This window comes from Myxocyprinus asiaticus, chromosome 47 (assembly GCF_019703515.2).
Source record: "Myxocyprinus asiaticus isolate MX2 ecotype Aquarium Trade chromosome 47, UBuf_Myxa_2, whole genome shotgun sequence".
Classification (NCBI taxonomy): Eukaryota; Metazoa; Chordata; class Actinopteri; order Cypriniformes; family Catostomidae; genus Myxocyprinus; species Myxocyprinus asiaticus.
This window is the reverse complement of record NC_059390.1, coordinates 21,764,703-21,780,414: the sequence shown is the minus strand read 5'-3', so window position 1 is coordinate 21,780,414 and position 15,712 is coordinate 21,764,703. Positions and strand designations below refer to the sequence as shown.

Here is a 15,712-nt window from a genome sequence, read left to right as displayed (position 1 = left end):
GTAATATTAATATATACAGTATTATGCATAATACATTGCTTTAAATGATCAAGTCCCATTTGTCAACACCTCTATGCACAATCATGGCAAATTCAGGATTATGTCAAAGACAAGATCATGACATCAACAAATGACACCAACACACTATATCAACCGTCATCACCATTACCAACCTGTCATTGCAAGCTGTGAAGATTGAAGGGAAAACTATATAATAAAAAAATAAAAAATAAAAATGTGGTAGGAATGAGGTATAGAAAATGAAACAATAATGAACAGCATGATGGCTCATTCCTTGGAAACAAGGATCGAGCTTACAAAAAACAAACCATTAAATTAGAGTCTGGTGTGGTACAGCTTTGCTTTCACATATGCAACATCGTCTCTTCTGACAGTCCAGACATATCCCTTCCATATGCAATTGGTTTCAAAAATAGCATATAGCAATGAATAGATAAATATGTGTATGCACTGATGTATTCGAAACTACTTGATGTATTAAACACATGCAAGTGAATATTTGTGTTGGTTCACTAAGACTTCATGTGTTTGTATTTTAGAAAATACTGCAGGTGAACTATAGAAAATAGTAAATTGCATAGAAAGGCATCAACGGCAGCTCTAGGCACTGGCCAAGACATTGCTTTGGTTACTTACGCCTATTCTCAAAGATAACCCTGGACTTCTCGTACAGGTTATAGGGGTCAGGCTTGCCCAGGTCAAACTCTGGACCCGAGGGCCAGTGTAGATATGGAGCACTGTGGGGAAGAGCATGGATAGATAGACTGGTGGTGGGACTGCTGTGAGGATCCCAATGCTCCAAAACCTGCAAATACACCGGCATTCAGTAAACCGCCCAACAAATGAGCCCTCCAGCGCTCAGCCTATTTATATGCTAAACTGAGAAAGCAAACAGCACTCATCCAGACAACTTCCGCTTGGAATTTCTTTGGCCGTAGGATGGGAAGGTGTCTTTTAACAATGGAGCCTCTTGCGGTAATTAGCTTTTAAATACACACAATGTGTGGCATGTTAGTTTAAGCTCAGCAAAACAAGGCAGCATCATCAGACGATACTGAATGCAGTTTTTTCTCATGCTAATGCAGCTGTGGGCGAGACTGTTCCCAAACCAATTCACTACATCCAGCTTCCTCATACATCCAAAATTAGGTTACGCATGCAGAATGCATAAAGAGAAATACACAGGTATGACTGATATATGTCTATAAGTAGGATATCCAAAACTACCCATTTTCAAAATCTAGGCTAGTCTAGTTGCTCAGTTGCCTGAACGACTAATCAACAAATCAATGTTAAGGAAACCCTGTATAATAAGGCTGATTTCTGGTTTACCTGACTGTATTTGGACATGTTTATTAGGGGCAGTTTCCATAAACAGCTAAATGGAGTGCAGCAAATTAGAACAGGGGATTCTCGAGATGATTTCAAGTTTTAAAATGTGCTAGAAAATGTAAAACGCTGATGTCGGAGGGCTCAAAGGCACAACACAGTTAGAACACTGTCATTAAAGGGATAGTTCATGCAAAAATTAAAAAGTCTCTCATCATCCCAGATGTGACTTTCTCCTGCTGAACACAAAGGAAGATTTTTAGACGAATATCTCAGCTCTGTAGGTCCATACAATGCAAGTGAATGTTGGATAGAACTTGGAAGCTCTAAAAAGCACATAAATGCAGCATAAAAGTATTCCATAAGTGGTTATGCGGTTAAATCCATGTCTTCTGAAGAGATCTAATCGATTTTGGGAGAGAACATACCACAATCATGATTTCAAGATTAATTACACTTCTTAGTGCTTGACGCATGCGCATGCTGTTAGATGGCACTAGGAATTATAATCAAGCTTGAAATCATGATCGCCAAGAAGACTGCTGATGTTTAGACTTATAGTGAAAAAGGAGTTATATTATGATCTCCCCCAAACCGATAGGATCGCTTCTGAAAACATGGATTAAACCACTGTAGTTGTATGGATTACTTTTATACTGTCTTTATGTGCTTTTTGGAGCAACTTTGGTCACCATTCACTTGCATTGTATGGACCTACAGAGCTGAGAAACAATTATGAATGATGAGAGAATAAAACATTTTTGGTGAACTATTCCTTTAAAAACATCAAAACTAATATTAAAATATAAGAAAATATCTAGATAAACAAGTCCAGGGGTTTTCAAACTGGGGTATGGGGACCCCCAGGATGCCATAAGGGGCTGTTTAATTAATTGCTTAATTCAATTTGCAATGTAAAATGCAAAATGCAAATGCATTTCTCTATTTGAATTAGCATTTTCCACAGCTAAGGGGTCCGGGAAATATTTAAGAGAGAGTGAGAGAGAAAAATACACTATGTATTTTAGAGCCTTCATTAACATATTAATTAACTACATATTAATTATCTATGTTTAACTCAATAAAAATAACACATTTACTGAATTTTATATTATAACTATTTCATTCTGCGTTCTAAAAACTGTCCGGACATCAATAGATTAGTTTACAATTATTTTATTTTACAGACAGAGATACCTTTTTTTTTTTTTTTTTAAGTGAGACATACAAATTATTTGTTATTTTTTATCAATTAATTTGTTTTTGAAATATTCTGTTTTATATTCTGAAAACCTGTTTCAATTTTAATATCAAGCTAATTATTTTCTTAGACAGTAAAAATGGGTCTTTAAACATATATATATATATATATATATATATATATATATATATATATATATATATATATATATATATATACACTACCGGTCAAAAGTTTTGAAACACTTGACTGAAATGTTTCTCATGATCTTAAAAATCTTTTGATCTGAAAGTGTATGCTTAAATGTTTGAAATGAGTTTTGTAGACAAAAATATAATTCTGCCACCATATTAATTTATTTCATTATAAAACAAAAATGTAATTAAAAAAAAAAAGTTTTTGAAATTGATGACTTGGACCAAATAATAAAGAAAAGCAGCCAATAAGTGCCCAACATAGATGGGAACTCCTTCAATACTGTTTAAAAAGCATCCCAGGGTGATACCTCAAGAAGTTGGTTGAGAAAATGTCAAGAGTACATGTCTGCAAATTCTAGGCAAAGGGTGACTACTTTGAAGATGCTAAAATATAACACAGTTTTGATTTATTTTGGATTTTGTTTAGTCACAACATAATTCCCATAGTTCCATTTATGTTACTCCATAGTTTTGATGACTTTACTATTATTCTAAAATGTGAAAAAAAATTATAATAAAGAATGAGTAAGTGTTTCAAAACTTTTGACCGGTAGTGCATATATATATATATATATATATATATATATATATATATATATATATATATATATATATATATATATATATATATATATGTATGTTTAAAGACCCATTTTTATTGTCTAAGAAAATAGTTAGCTTGATATATACATATATATATAGCTGCCTTCATATTTTAGGATGGGGATCCCTCGTAAGGGGATCATCATATTTGGGGGTTTTGGCATCAAGAAGTTTGAAAAACCCTTAACTAGTCGACTTCATTAATCAACTAGGTTGTTGGACTAGTCGACCAAATTAACGCATCCCTACATTATAACATTAAAAATAAATCAACCCAAAGTGTCAAAGGCATAATTAAAAGATATTAAGAAACACAAGACAAAACAGATGCCAAGATGAGACAGATGCCACAGCTTATTAAAATAGGTCAGTGTTAGTATGTTAATCTCAAAGACCGTCAGTGCATGAAGGCAAATGTCTCAGGGCTGTTGTGTGCAGATTAAAATGTGTCATTGCCAAGTAAACACACACACACACACATGAACTAACACACTGAGGAACACTATTATTGTCAGAGCAAAGCGCTAAGACATACACACAGTTACAAATAGGTTTTTACCCATGGCAAATGTTTCTCAGAGAAGGGGCAATGCTCCTAATCAAAGCAACTAAGAGTCAGTTTGAAATGTTTTGTGACTGTTTCAAACAAGGTTACACTACATTGAAAGTGCAGGAACTTGTACAATATGTCTTGTATGTATTTTGAAAGATCCTTTGTCCTTGTCTTTTGTTGTATCATTTCCTTGCCCTATTATCACATGTCATGTTTAATCCAATTAGTCTATGTATAAATAGCGCCGATGTGCCCTATGGTCACGTCTGGTTTTTGCCTAGTTTTGGATATTCTTGTGAAATCACATTTGCTTGATTTTTGGATTGTTGAGTTTGCTAACAGATTATTTCTGTCACAATAAAACTGGACTTCACCACAGTTGCACAGTATAATGACACAGTATGTTACACACAGACTGATTACAGGAACTTTTGTATTGGGTGTGTGTATTCAGTCTATCCCATATTCATTTAGACAGGCAATTTAATGCAATTAATGATTTAAAAAGCTAAAAAATAAATAAATAACCATTTAATCATGCCCTAACCCTAACAAAATGGTCATGGCAACAACCAAAAATGTCCATCTGATGCATGTGTAAATGGACAAAAACAAGAATACTTGTTAATGGCCCTCAAGTCTACCATGGACAGATCGACCAACTCAATTCAAGTGGAATTAACAATATACCTGACCTCTAAAGCCATTTACCCATTTCAAAAAAATATAAATAATCTTCATTTGGGGCTTTTCTCAGCAAATATTGACATATGTGATTATTTGCGTTTAAAGGGATAGTTCACCCAAAAATGAAAATTCTCTCATTATTTATTCACCCTTGTGCCATCCCAGATGTGTATGATTTTCTTTCTCCTGCAGAACATAAATTAAGATTTTTAGAAGAATATTTTAGCTCTGTAGATCCATACAATGCAAGTGAAGCAAGTGAATGGTGGACAGAACTTTGAAGCTTCAAAAAGCACATAAAGGAAGCATAAAAGTAATTAGAACAACTCCAGTTGTTCAATTTATATCTTCAGAAGTGATATGATAGGTGTCGGTGAGAAACAGATCAATATTTAAGTCCTTGTTTTCCTATAAATCCACACCTTTGACCGACACCTGTAGGTGGCGATATGCACAAAGAATGTGAATTGCCAAAAAACAAAAGAAGAATGTGAAAGTGGAGATTTATGGTAAAAAGGAATTACATATGGATCTGTTTATTACCCACATCTATCATATCGCTTCTAAAGACATGGTTTAAACCACTGGAGTCAAACAGATTACTTTTATGCTGACTTTATGTGCTTTTTGGAACTTCAAAGTTCTGGCCACCATTCACTTGCATTGTATGGACCTACAGAGCTGAAATATTCTTCTAAATAACTTAATTTGTGTTCAGCAGATGAAAAAAGTCACACATCTGGGATGGCATGAGGGTGAGTAAATGATGAGAGAATTTTCATTTTTGGGTGAACCAGTACTTTAATTTGATTAATTAACCAGGGTATCCAAGTAAAAAACAATCATGCCAATAATGAATTTGATTTGATTCTTTTAATCAATTGACAGCCTTAATTTAAACATTTCTGTATTTTGACAGCAATAACCAGGGCAATAGGAAAAGCCATGCTAACATGTCAAATGACATTTCAAATGTGGATTTCATGCTTAGACCATATAACTTTGTCATTCTATCTAATATTCTTTGGTTATGGAAAATAATGGACCTCAACATCTTCCAACTTTCCCTTTTAAAAACTCTTTCTACTACCCACAATGCTGTGACATTAGTCTGAAAGCAAATGATAGAGAGAGAGAGAGAGAGAGAGAGATAAAAGACCCAGCAGCTCTCTACTGTACTGCACTATATGGAAGCTTTCCATCTCCCAGTTCTGTTCCCTTGAGACAGACAGATAGATAGACGTTGAGGAACAAGCATAAAGTGGCTGAAGACTGTGCTGTGACTGACTCTCTGCAGTGTAAAGAAAGGCCACTTGATTTGGTCAGAGTTTGGTCTCATCTTTGGCATTGGAAAAAGATGGGGCTGGGTTTGTCTGCTTCTTAGACCAAAAATAAATAAACGGGTGGGTGGAAGGTAGGCATGTCTTTGTTTCAAAATACAGGCTACATAAACAGGTTCAGAAGAATTTACATTGGGCTGTGGACAAGCAGATGTGAGTTGATGGTATTCAATCCAAGTTAGGGACAGTACATAGAGAGACTACTGCTGGTCAAAAGAGTTTAGGCAGTATGTTGCGATTTTCATACATTAAACCGGTGTATTTGTTAGTGTGAAAATATCAGTCAATTTTGTAGTGTATAAAATGTAGTGTATGCTTGTTTAAATGATTAGTGAATTAGTGATTTTAGAGAGTTTGTTCACAGATACAGAATGACCACATTTAAGTGTTTTTAAGAAGTAATTTCTATGATTTTCTAGTCATTCAAGAAAAGTGGATATGGGATTTTAAAAATAATTTCATAGAAACTGAACTCACAAAGTGTCATCTAGCTAAGCCGAGCATAACTGGTAACATTTATATTCAATGTAACTTTTCAGTAAGTTTTATATTCCAGCCTTTTCAAGATTTAAAAATTACAGTTTTAAAATTCTCTAATATTTTCAGGTTTTCCACGACTCGGGAAAACCTGTTCAACATAATGCGTAAATAAATAATTATTCGCTCTATTAGAACCTTTTGATTTCGTTTTAAAGATTCAAAAACAGCTGTTTGATTTTGTAAAGTTCTATGAAAATCTATGAAAAAAATCATTGTAATCTGTTCATTAAGAGAGAAAAGCTGAAGCGTAACATAATGCAGTTAGTGTTATCTAATATGTTATAGCACTGTAATAAAGCACCTATTATGCATTACTCTTAGTACTAAGGCTATGCCGTTAAGGTTATTCATAAATATGTTGAATGATGTATGTAATATGATGTAATCACTCAGAATTGTTACAATATTTGAGCACACTGCTGTTGTTAGTTTGTTAATCAGAGTCAGAGGGCTGGAAGATGATACGTTTTACCTGTTTAAAGGTTTTCCAAGGTGAAAAGTGACCTGCAATGGTAAAAGAACAAAACGTTTAGACTGCTGATACTTTAACATGAGATTTAAAGTGGGAATTAAACCAATCAATACAGAATAAAGCTTGACATCACTGATTTAGTTTGAGCTTCTCCACAGTTGTTCTTCCAAGAATCTTGAAGAAGAATCTGAGCTCTTTAAATGCCAGTTAGATCGATCACTGATTTATATATCTGAGCAATTATTTTATTACTATTGTTGTTGTTTTACATGGAGTCCTATGTTGTCCAAAAGTCTTAACCCACTAGTGAAAATGCTTCTTTTTTTATTTTTATTTTATACAACACTTTTCATTACACGTTATTTTATCAGCATAACAAAGTGAGTGAAATTGTACAATCTGCATGAATTAAAAAAATGTCTTAGTATTTGGTATGTCCCCTGTTCGCTTTAATGACTGCACGGATTTGTGCTATAGCATGTATTCTACATTCAAGCAAAATCTAATTATCAAATGACTTTACATGGACAGTTTCACAAATTTGCTTACATTTGATTAGAGACCTAGAAATAGTCCAGAATCTTAAATAGTTCTTCTTCATTTTTCCTTATATTATCTTTGATTACAATTTGTCAAAATCCTTAAACTTTTATGTACAGGTTTATGAAAAAAACAAAAACAACAAAAAACAACAACAACAACAACAACAACAACAACAACAAAAAACAACTATTTTTGTTCTACAGTATGTTTTCTCAGACCTTTGGACAATTCCAGCCATTGTATTTATTTCCTACAAATTGCATCATCTGCTGAAATTGGTGTGCAGTGTTGCGTTAAGCATCTGGCAAATTGTTAGTAGAATATACAGTATGTGAATAAAGCAATCTTTAATGCGCATTCAAAATAAACACTGACATGATTACTGTGGAATTACAAAAGCAAAGGCCTTAAAGATAAGTCAATGTGTAAATTTCTGTTAAAGATACAATTCAAACACATCCATTAATTTAGAGGTTATTAAATAGTTTCACTTATCTGTTTAGAAAAAGAGTTTTTTACTTATTATTTTATTTATTTCATCTAAATTGCACACTGTTTGTCCCTAAGGACTATATTTTTTAATTGAAAATGCGTTTTAGGTGTTGGGAAAAACTCTCCTCTGGTAATCAGTAAAAGAATGCCCAAATCCAATGACAGACAGATGCTAAAATGCACTGAATCACATCTTCGCTTCACATCAAATGATTATTTCCCCCGCAGAGGAAAAACAACAGCTAAGATGAGGCGAAAGGCCATGAGTCTTCTGAACTCTAATCATAACAAAAAGGAAGTGCTGATGGTAAAGAGCACCTCTCCTATTAAGAGCTAAACAATATCCGTCGACATCAAACGGCAGATTCATGAATAATTTCTCTCTAAACTCTTTCTAAATTGGCCTGGAAATGCACAAAAGCAAACAAGTGCACACATACAGGCCGTTTAATGTCTTATGCATTCAACTTCTACCTCTCTGTCTTTCAAGTCTTGCCACAAACGCCCTTCAGGAATGAACAAGGCAATGCAAATGGCCTGCTTGGAATTAGCAAGAGGGACTAAGCGTGCACAAACACACACAAACATACACAATGCTCTTCCATTATGCCGTATTTACAACATAAACACAAAGTCAACTGTGTGATTGAAAAGCAAAGAGCAGCATGCACGAGTCATCAAATAAGAGCAGAGAGTCGAACAGAACACAGCTGAGCTGCTTCTGTGAGCAAGGCCACCGTTACGAAGAGTGATGGGGAGTAACTAACTAAAAGTAGTGAGGCTACTTACTTAACTACTTTTTTTTTAGTAGCGTGACAATAGAGATATTTTCAAAGCAGATTAGCCTTTCTAGTAAAAAAAACTAGAACGTTTTTTCAACAAATAGCCGTGTAGCGCGATAAAATGTTACATTGCTGTTTTTGTGATATTGTATTGCAAACAAAGCTTTACAGCCAGGCGAACTGATGCAATAATCCAACACGCTCATCTGAAATGCCTCTCTCTTATATGAAGCTCTTGGAAAGTCAAATTATTTTTCATGAATTATTTGTTATGTTTCAAGAATTTTACAAAATAATGTAACATTTGTCATAATTAAATGCTGCACTGTTTTTCTTTTCTTTTCTTTTTTTGTGTGCAAAAATTTTACTATAAATTATGGCATTTTTTAGATTTACTGATGATATTTAGCATTAAATAGGTTTATATACAGGATTGTGTAAATATGTACAAATGCTGTTTAAATTAGACTCATTTTTTTTGTGCCAAATAAACACTCTTATTGAAAACTAAAAAATACATAAATGACATCATATTATGAAAATTTTTAATTGAATTAATTACACAATGTGCCGATGAATTAATCAAAGTCATTGCAATTAATCATATATATCAATATTTACTCACAAGGTCTCCAAATCATGATAATTTAATATATATATATATTAATTAAAACAATCATAATTATTTATATATATATATATATATATATATATATATATATATATATATATATATATATATATATATATATATATATATATAAATAATTATAATATTAAGATTTAGGAATTTAAATTCCATCAAATTGAATTGAGTAATCTGTAACAAAAAAGTCATCAATTTAATTTTGTTAAAAAATTACACAATTCAATTTGATAGAATTTTGTTATAAAATTGAAATGTGTAAATCTTAAAAATATGCTAAAATATTTTTTGAGTGTTGTAGCTAGACCAGTTGCAGTTTCAAAGCAGTGCTATTATTGTTAACGAAAAATCAAACGAAAAATTACTGAAAATAAATAAATAATAAAAACCCTGAAATGAATGGAAAAAAAGAAAACAAACTAAACTAAAAACTTTTTCATAACTATAAAGCTAATGTAAATATAAAAATAAAAATGTATGGTGAATATGGGCAAAGTGGGACACTTTTGGAAATGTTACTTTTTTTGTCACTTTTAATTATGATCCAAATGTTACATAACCTGTCATTTTCCTTTATAGAATCTAAGGATGTCTCCTACCTTAGTCAAAAGCAACCATTAATAAATACTCAATACTGGGAAGAAGTATTTGAGACCCTCTTTTGACAAAATCCCAGGGGTTTTTTTAGGCAGTGTTGGTAAAGTGAAATAAAATTATTATATATAAAATATCTACAGATTTTCTTACACACTTTCACACCATAAATCATCATATGGAACATTTACAAACATTAAGTCAACTTTTTGCTTTTTTGTCACCTTAAAAATATTTGCCTACATTTTTTGTCATTTTCTTTACCATTGCTTTTCCCACTGGTGGCCATGAAAAAAGCTCTGCCACACATCCTAATGTAAAATCATCAATTTAAAACATCAATGATTTTTGATAATGATTTTTAACCATTTAAGGAAATACATATGGAACAATAAGGGTCAAGATTAACTGTCCCACTTTACCCATCTTCACCCTATATTAAAAAACTTGACCTTAATTAAACATGAAAATGCCACTAGATAGAGGTAACAGAAGACTGCCCTGGGAAATTTAATGATGTTAGACATTTTAAATGATACCAATAAATGCTTTAGCTTTCGCAGCCATAAAAAACTATGTGACGAGGAGGAGGGCGGGGCCGGGCCATGAGTGCACACAGGCCCCAGTCGAACTGCCGCATCCGGCTCGGCTTTATCCCTCTCCTTGGCTGATTAGCCCGACTGGGGGCCGGCCGTGCGCACTCACGGCCCGGCCCGAGCGAGGCGGAGCAACAGTGAGAGAAAGAGAGGAAAGAGAAAAAAACAATTGCTCGACGGTTCCCAGACACGCCGTCGCCTGGTCCTCGACCACTCCACCACCTTCTGGCGGAAGATAGCCACTCCTCCCCAGGCACAGAGCAGCGAGTCCTCCGACCTCTGGCAGATGGAACACCCCTCCGCGTTCTGGCAGCCGGTAGTGAGCCCCTCTGCCCCGGCAGCGGCTCCACTGCTACAGGCAGCCGGCAGCGAGCCCCTTCTCCCCTCGCAGATGGCGGCCGTTCCTCCGACCCCTCTGCATCCAGGAGGGTGGCAGCGACTCCTCCGTTCCCCGGCGCATGGCCACGGCTGCTCCTTTCGGTGGATGGCAGTGGCGAGGACTCCATGACAGGACATCCCTCCTTCCTCCCGGGTTTCGGCACCAATGTAACAAGGTTTAAAATGGGCAATGAGGGTGTGGGAACCGGACGAAGCATCAAAGTAATATTTTAATGAAAACTTAAACAAAAACACACAAAACACAAACACAAACACACACACACACGGCAGCTGCGTGTGGCTCTCTCTCTCTCGAACTGCTGCATCCAGATCGGCTTTATCCCTATCCTCAGCTGATTAGCCCGATTGGGGGCCGGCCATGCACACTCACGGCCCGGCCCTGCCCTCCTCCTCGTCACAAACTAAAACTAAAATAAAAAGTAAACTGAAACCAGAAAACGCTCAGAAAACCAAAACTAAACTAAAACTAACAGACAAAGTGTGAAAACTAACGAAAACTAAATTGAAATATAAAATAGAAATAACAAGTAAATAAAAAATCCCAAACTATCATAACCCTGTTTCAAAGTACAGTAGCTTCCCCAACAGTAATACAGGCAGACATCAGTGATGCTAAGCAGCACAGCTGAAGCTGCTGTGAATGAGAGGCAGGAGAAGTGTCTTTATACTGCTTCATGTGAATGTGGAGAGAGCAACGAACAGAAGGAGAGGTTCTGAGATTGCTGGGGCACAGAGTCAGATCATATCAAGCTCATCAACAAGCAAAGATCCGACTCAAATGGTCTTATGATGCAAAATAATCAAAACATCCTTGACAAAAAGGACATATTTTCTCAAAGTAGTGAAACGCTGGGAACAAAGCTGTTTGGTGAACTGCGGTCAATGGTGCAATAAATCATAATAAATGAACAAAGAGCAAACACAAAAGGTCACTGGATAACAACACTTTCATTTCTCTTTGCAATGCAGTTCAGTTCACTTCACAGGTCCAAATCAGCTCATTGAAAAGGTTGCCAACGATCTCTCTCAATCTGAACCTGGATTCCAAAGAATTGGTAAACATGTTGAGAGATGCAGGCATGCATACTAAAGTCCCTCTTTTTTCCAGGCTCTTTTATGCACTGCTATGGTACATGGTGATTAAAATATGCTGTGGGCACTCAGGACATCAGATGTCCACTTTACCGCAAATCAACGATTTGTCTACCGTCTAATGCTCGCTTTATGGCCGAGACATATTTCAAGACAAGTCAAGTCATTTTTATTTGTATAGCGCTTTTCACAACACACATCGTTTCAAAGCAGCTTTACAGAAATTCATGCTTTAACAGAAAATAAAACTGTAATATCCATAAAGTCTTGGAGTCATCATTGTGTAGTTTGATTAAATATGATTGTAAATTGTGTATAAAAATAAATAATTAAATAATTAAATAATCATTGTCATTAGAACCCCAGTGAGCAAGCCGAAGGCGACTGTGGCCAGGAACACAAAACTCCATTAGATGTTGGTTAATGCAGAAAAATAACCTTGAGAGAAACCAGGCTCACTGTGGGGGCCAGTTCCCCTCTGGATAAACAACATGAATATAATGCCAATATTAGTTATTTATGTGCAGTGCAAGTCATGGTTTAAATTAGTAAACTAAGTAAGTATTAAGGGCCAATGTTTAAACAAAGATTTTTGTATGAACTTTCGTATTAATGACTAATGTCTTTGAAGTCCATTCTGGATTAACTGCAGAAGTTCACATAGATGCATTGTCCTTTGTTAGTTGGCTGATGAAGGCTTTTGTTGGCAATTAATTGATAGTCTATGTATTCCATTTTAAGAGTGTAGTCCATCATTAGACCAAGGTGATGCAAGCAGAGATCAGTGAGGTGCATTGCAGTTCAACCGGCAGGTCATTTCGGTGAGGTCTATCCTAAGTCCATGGTTCAGGCAATGGCATATGAAGTATCCCATGTCTTATGGTTGGAGTTGGCATCAGTTCATCCTCAGAAATCCATTGTAATAGACTGAAGTGATGTCTGGCTGGCACTGGCTGCATTTAGTCGTCATCACTCAGAGACAAGTAGCGGTGGAGTCCGACATCAAGCAGGAATGGAGCTGGATCTGGTCAGTTCTGGTGACCTCGGGATAGGAATCCCGAGGTTGAGACAGGGGAACAAATATAATAATATTAGTGTAGATGCCATTCAATTTTATGCAGAGTTATAGATCATAATCAATGTTTCAGGTTCAGGCAGACCTAACTAAAGCAGCCTAATTGTGAGTTGAAGGATAAATTAGGTGTATGCCTGGCTAAATAGATGAGTCTTTAGTCTAGACTTAAACTGAGTGAGTGTGTCTGCGTCCCAAACACTGCGAGGAGTTAATAATATTAAGAAGAGATTCTGAGATTACAGGGAATATCTCTTTTAAGAGCTTAGTTGGTATTGGATCTAACATATATGTTGTGACTTTTGATGTTTTGATAAGTTTTGTTAGCTCTTCATGACCTATGACAGTGAAGCATTGAAGTTGCTCGTGAGGAAAATTATGAGACATTGTTTTCTGTGGTACTGTGACAGACAATTGCATAATTCCAATTTTATTTCTGATTATTTCAATCTTATCAGTAAAGAAATTCATTAAGTCATTACTATTGTGCTGCAACGGAATATCTGGTTCAGTCGAGGCTTTAGTCCTAACCAATTTAGCCACAGAACTGAATAAACACCTAGGATTGTTGTGGTTATTTTCTATGAGTTTGCTAAAATATGCTGACTTGGCAGCTTTTAGTGCCTGTCTGTAGCTACAGACATTATCCTTCCATGCATCGCGAAATACCTCTAACTTTGTATTCTTCCACTTGCGCTCCATTTTCCGAGCTGCTCTCTTGAGAGCATAAGTGTGATCATTGTACCATGGTGCGGGGCTTTCTTTAATCAAAGGGGGCGACACTATCAAGAGTGCTAGAGAACACTGTATTTATATTTTCTGTTATTACTTCAAGTTCTTCTAGACTTTTTGGCTTACTGAGTATATGAGATAAATCTGGAAGAATATTAGTGAAGCTATCTTTAGTGGTCAAAAGAATAGTTATACCTGAACGATAGCGTGGTGTAGAGAGTTGAGAATATCGATAAATGCTAATCCCAATGTCTCATTTTCATTATCTATGTGGATGTTGAAGTCACCTACAATTAAAGCTCTATCTACATTAACTACTAGACCTGATAGAAAATTTGCAAATTCACCAAGGAAATCTGAGTACGGCCAGGTTACCTATTTACTGTAGCAATGGCAAAAGAGGACAGAGATTTTTTATTTATATCTGACATTAAGCTCACATTAAGCATTATTAGTTCAAAAGGCTTAAACTTATATCCTGTCCTCTGAGTAACACCAAAAACTTCACTGTAAATTGCAGCAACACCTCCTCCTCGACCCTTCAGGCGAGGCTCATGTTTATAACAATAACCTGGGGGAGTAGATTCATGTAAACTAATATGTTCATCCGGTTTAAACCAGGTTTCAGTCAAACAGAGCGCATCCAAACTATGATATGTAATAATTTCATTTACAAATAGTGCTTTGGTAGAAAGAGATCTAATGTTTAGTAGCCCTACCTTTATATGATGTTTATCATAAATTTTTTTGTTATTTTCAAGTTTTACCTTAATCAAATTTTTTCCTAAATGATTTAGTGAGGGGTTTGTTGCTTTGTTTGGTAGTTCAGGGAACAGATACAGTCTCTATGTGATATCTAAGTGATACAGTCTCTATGTGTTGTAGTTTATGTGACCTGTGTGACGTCTTAAGGCAGCTAGCAGATGTTCGGATTTGCCATTTTGTCTGCTTCCTGACCTGGGCCCCAGTTGGTCAAATACTATCACTATTAAGACTATGAGCCAAATTGCTAGAGAGGAGAGCGGCACTTTCCCTGGAGGGATGGAGTCTGTCTCTTTTTAGCAGGTCAGGTCTACCCCAAAAACTCTTCCAACTGTCTATGAATCCTATGCTATTCTCCAGATACTACTCAGGTATCCAGCCATTCAGTGACACTAATCTACTCTAAACCGCATCACCACGATGAGCAGGGAATGTGCCAGAGCATATTACAGTGTCTGACATTGTTTTTGCAAGTTCACACAACTCTCTAGTGATCTCCAACTGGTGAAGCCAGACATCATTGGTGCCAACATGAATAACAATTTTTTGTGTGTGTTGCTCACTGTTTTACCCGCATCCGAAACAGTATCTACCGGCTTCTCTTTCTCACTGACCTCTACTAGCGTTTGGATGCGTGTCTCTAACTCATTAAACTTCTCCGTCAGCCTGACTAATTCCTTACATGTATCACATGCAAACCCCCCACTGCTGATGGAAGAAGCTATAGTAAACATGTGGTACGCAATGCAGGAAACAATAATATGAGTGGATGCCATGACTTACCTCAATTGTTTGTTGTTGTTGTTATAGTTGTTCTTGTGTGGTGAGGGTTTGAGATCGGTCTGATTCCCACACACAATTATTTGCTATTGTTGTGTTGGTTCCTGATCAGCAGATGTTTGAAATTGATGCAATAATCCGTGTAAAACACAGAGGAGAAAACTAATGCACGCAGTCAAAATACGAGATGTAGACAAGCGGAAAAAAGAAAAGAACATTTTCTAGATGCTCTGTAATGTGTATGCATTAGAACTGTGGAGAATTCAAAAGGAACATTAG

The 15,712-nt window shown here is 35.7% G+C and overlaps 1 protein-coding gene across 1 annotated transcript in view; it reads right to left on the bottom strand.

Moving 5' to 3' along the window:
• LOC127436808 (membrane-associated guanylate kinase, WW and PDZ domain-containing protein 2-like) overlaps positions 1-15,712 on the bottom strand; it is a 383,618-nt gene that overhangs the window by 52,296 nt on the left and 315,610 nt on the right. The window contains exons 11-12 of the mRNA XM_051691206.1: positions 6,944-6,975; positions 658-826 (exon numbers count right to left, since the gene is read on the bottom strand). Coding sequence (XP_051547166.1) covers positions 658-826; positions 6,944-6,975 — 201 coding nt within the window. The remainder of the gene's footprint in view (positions 1-657; positions 827-6,943; positions 6,976-15,712) is intronic.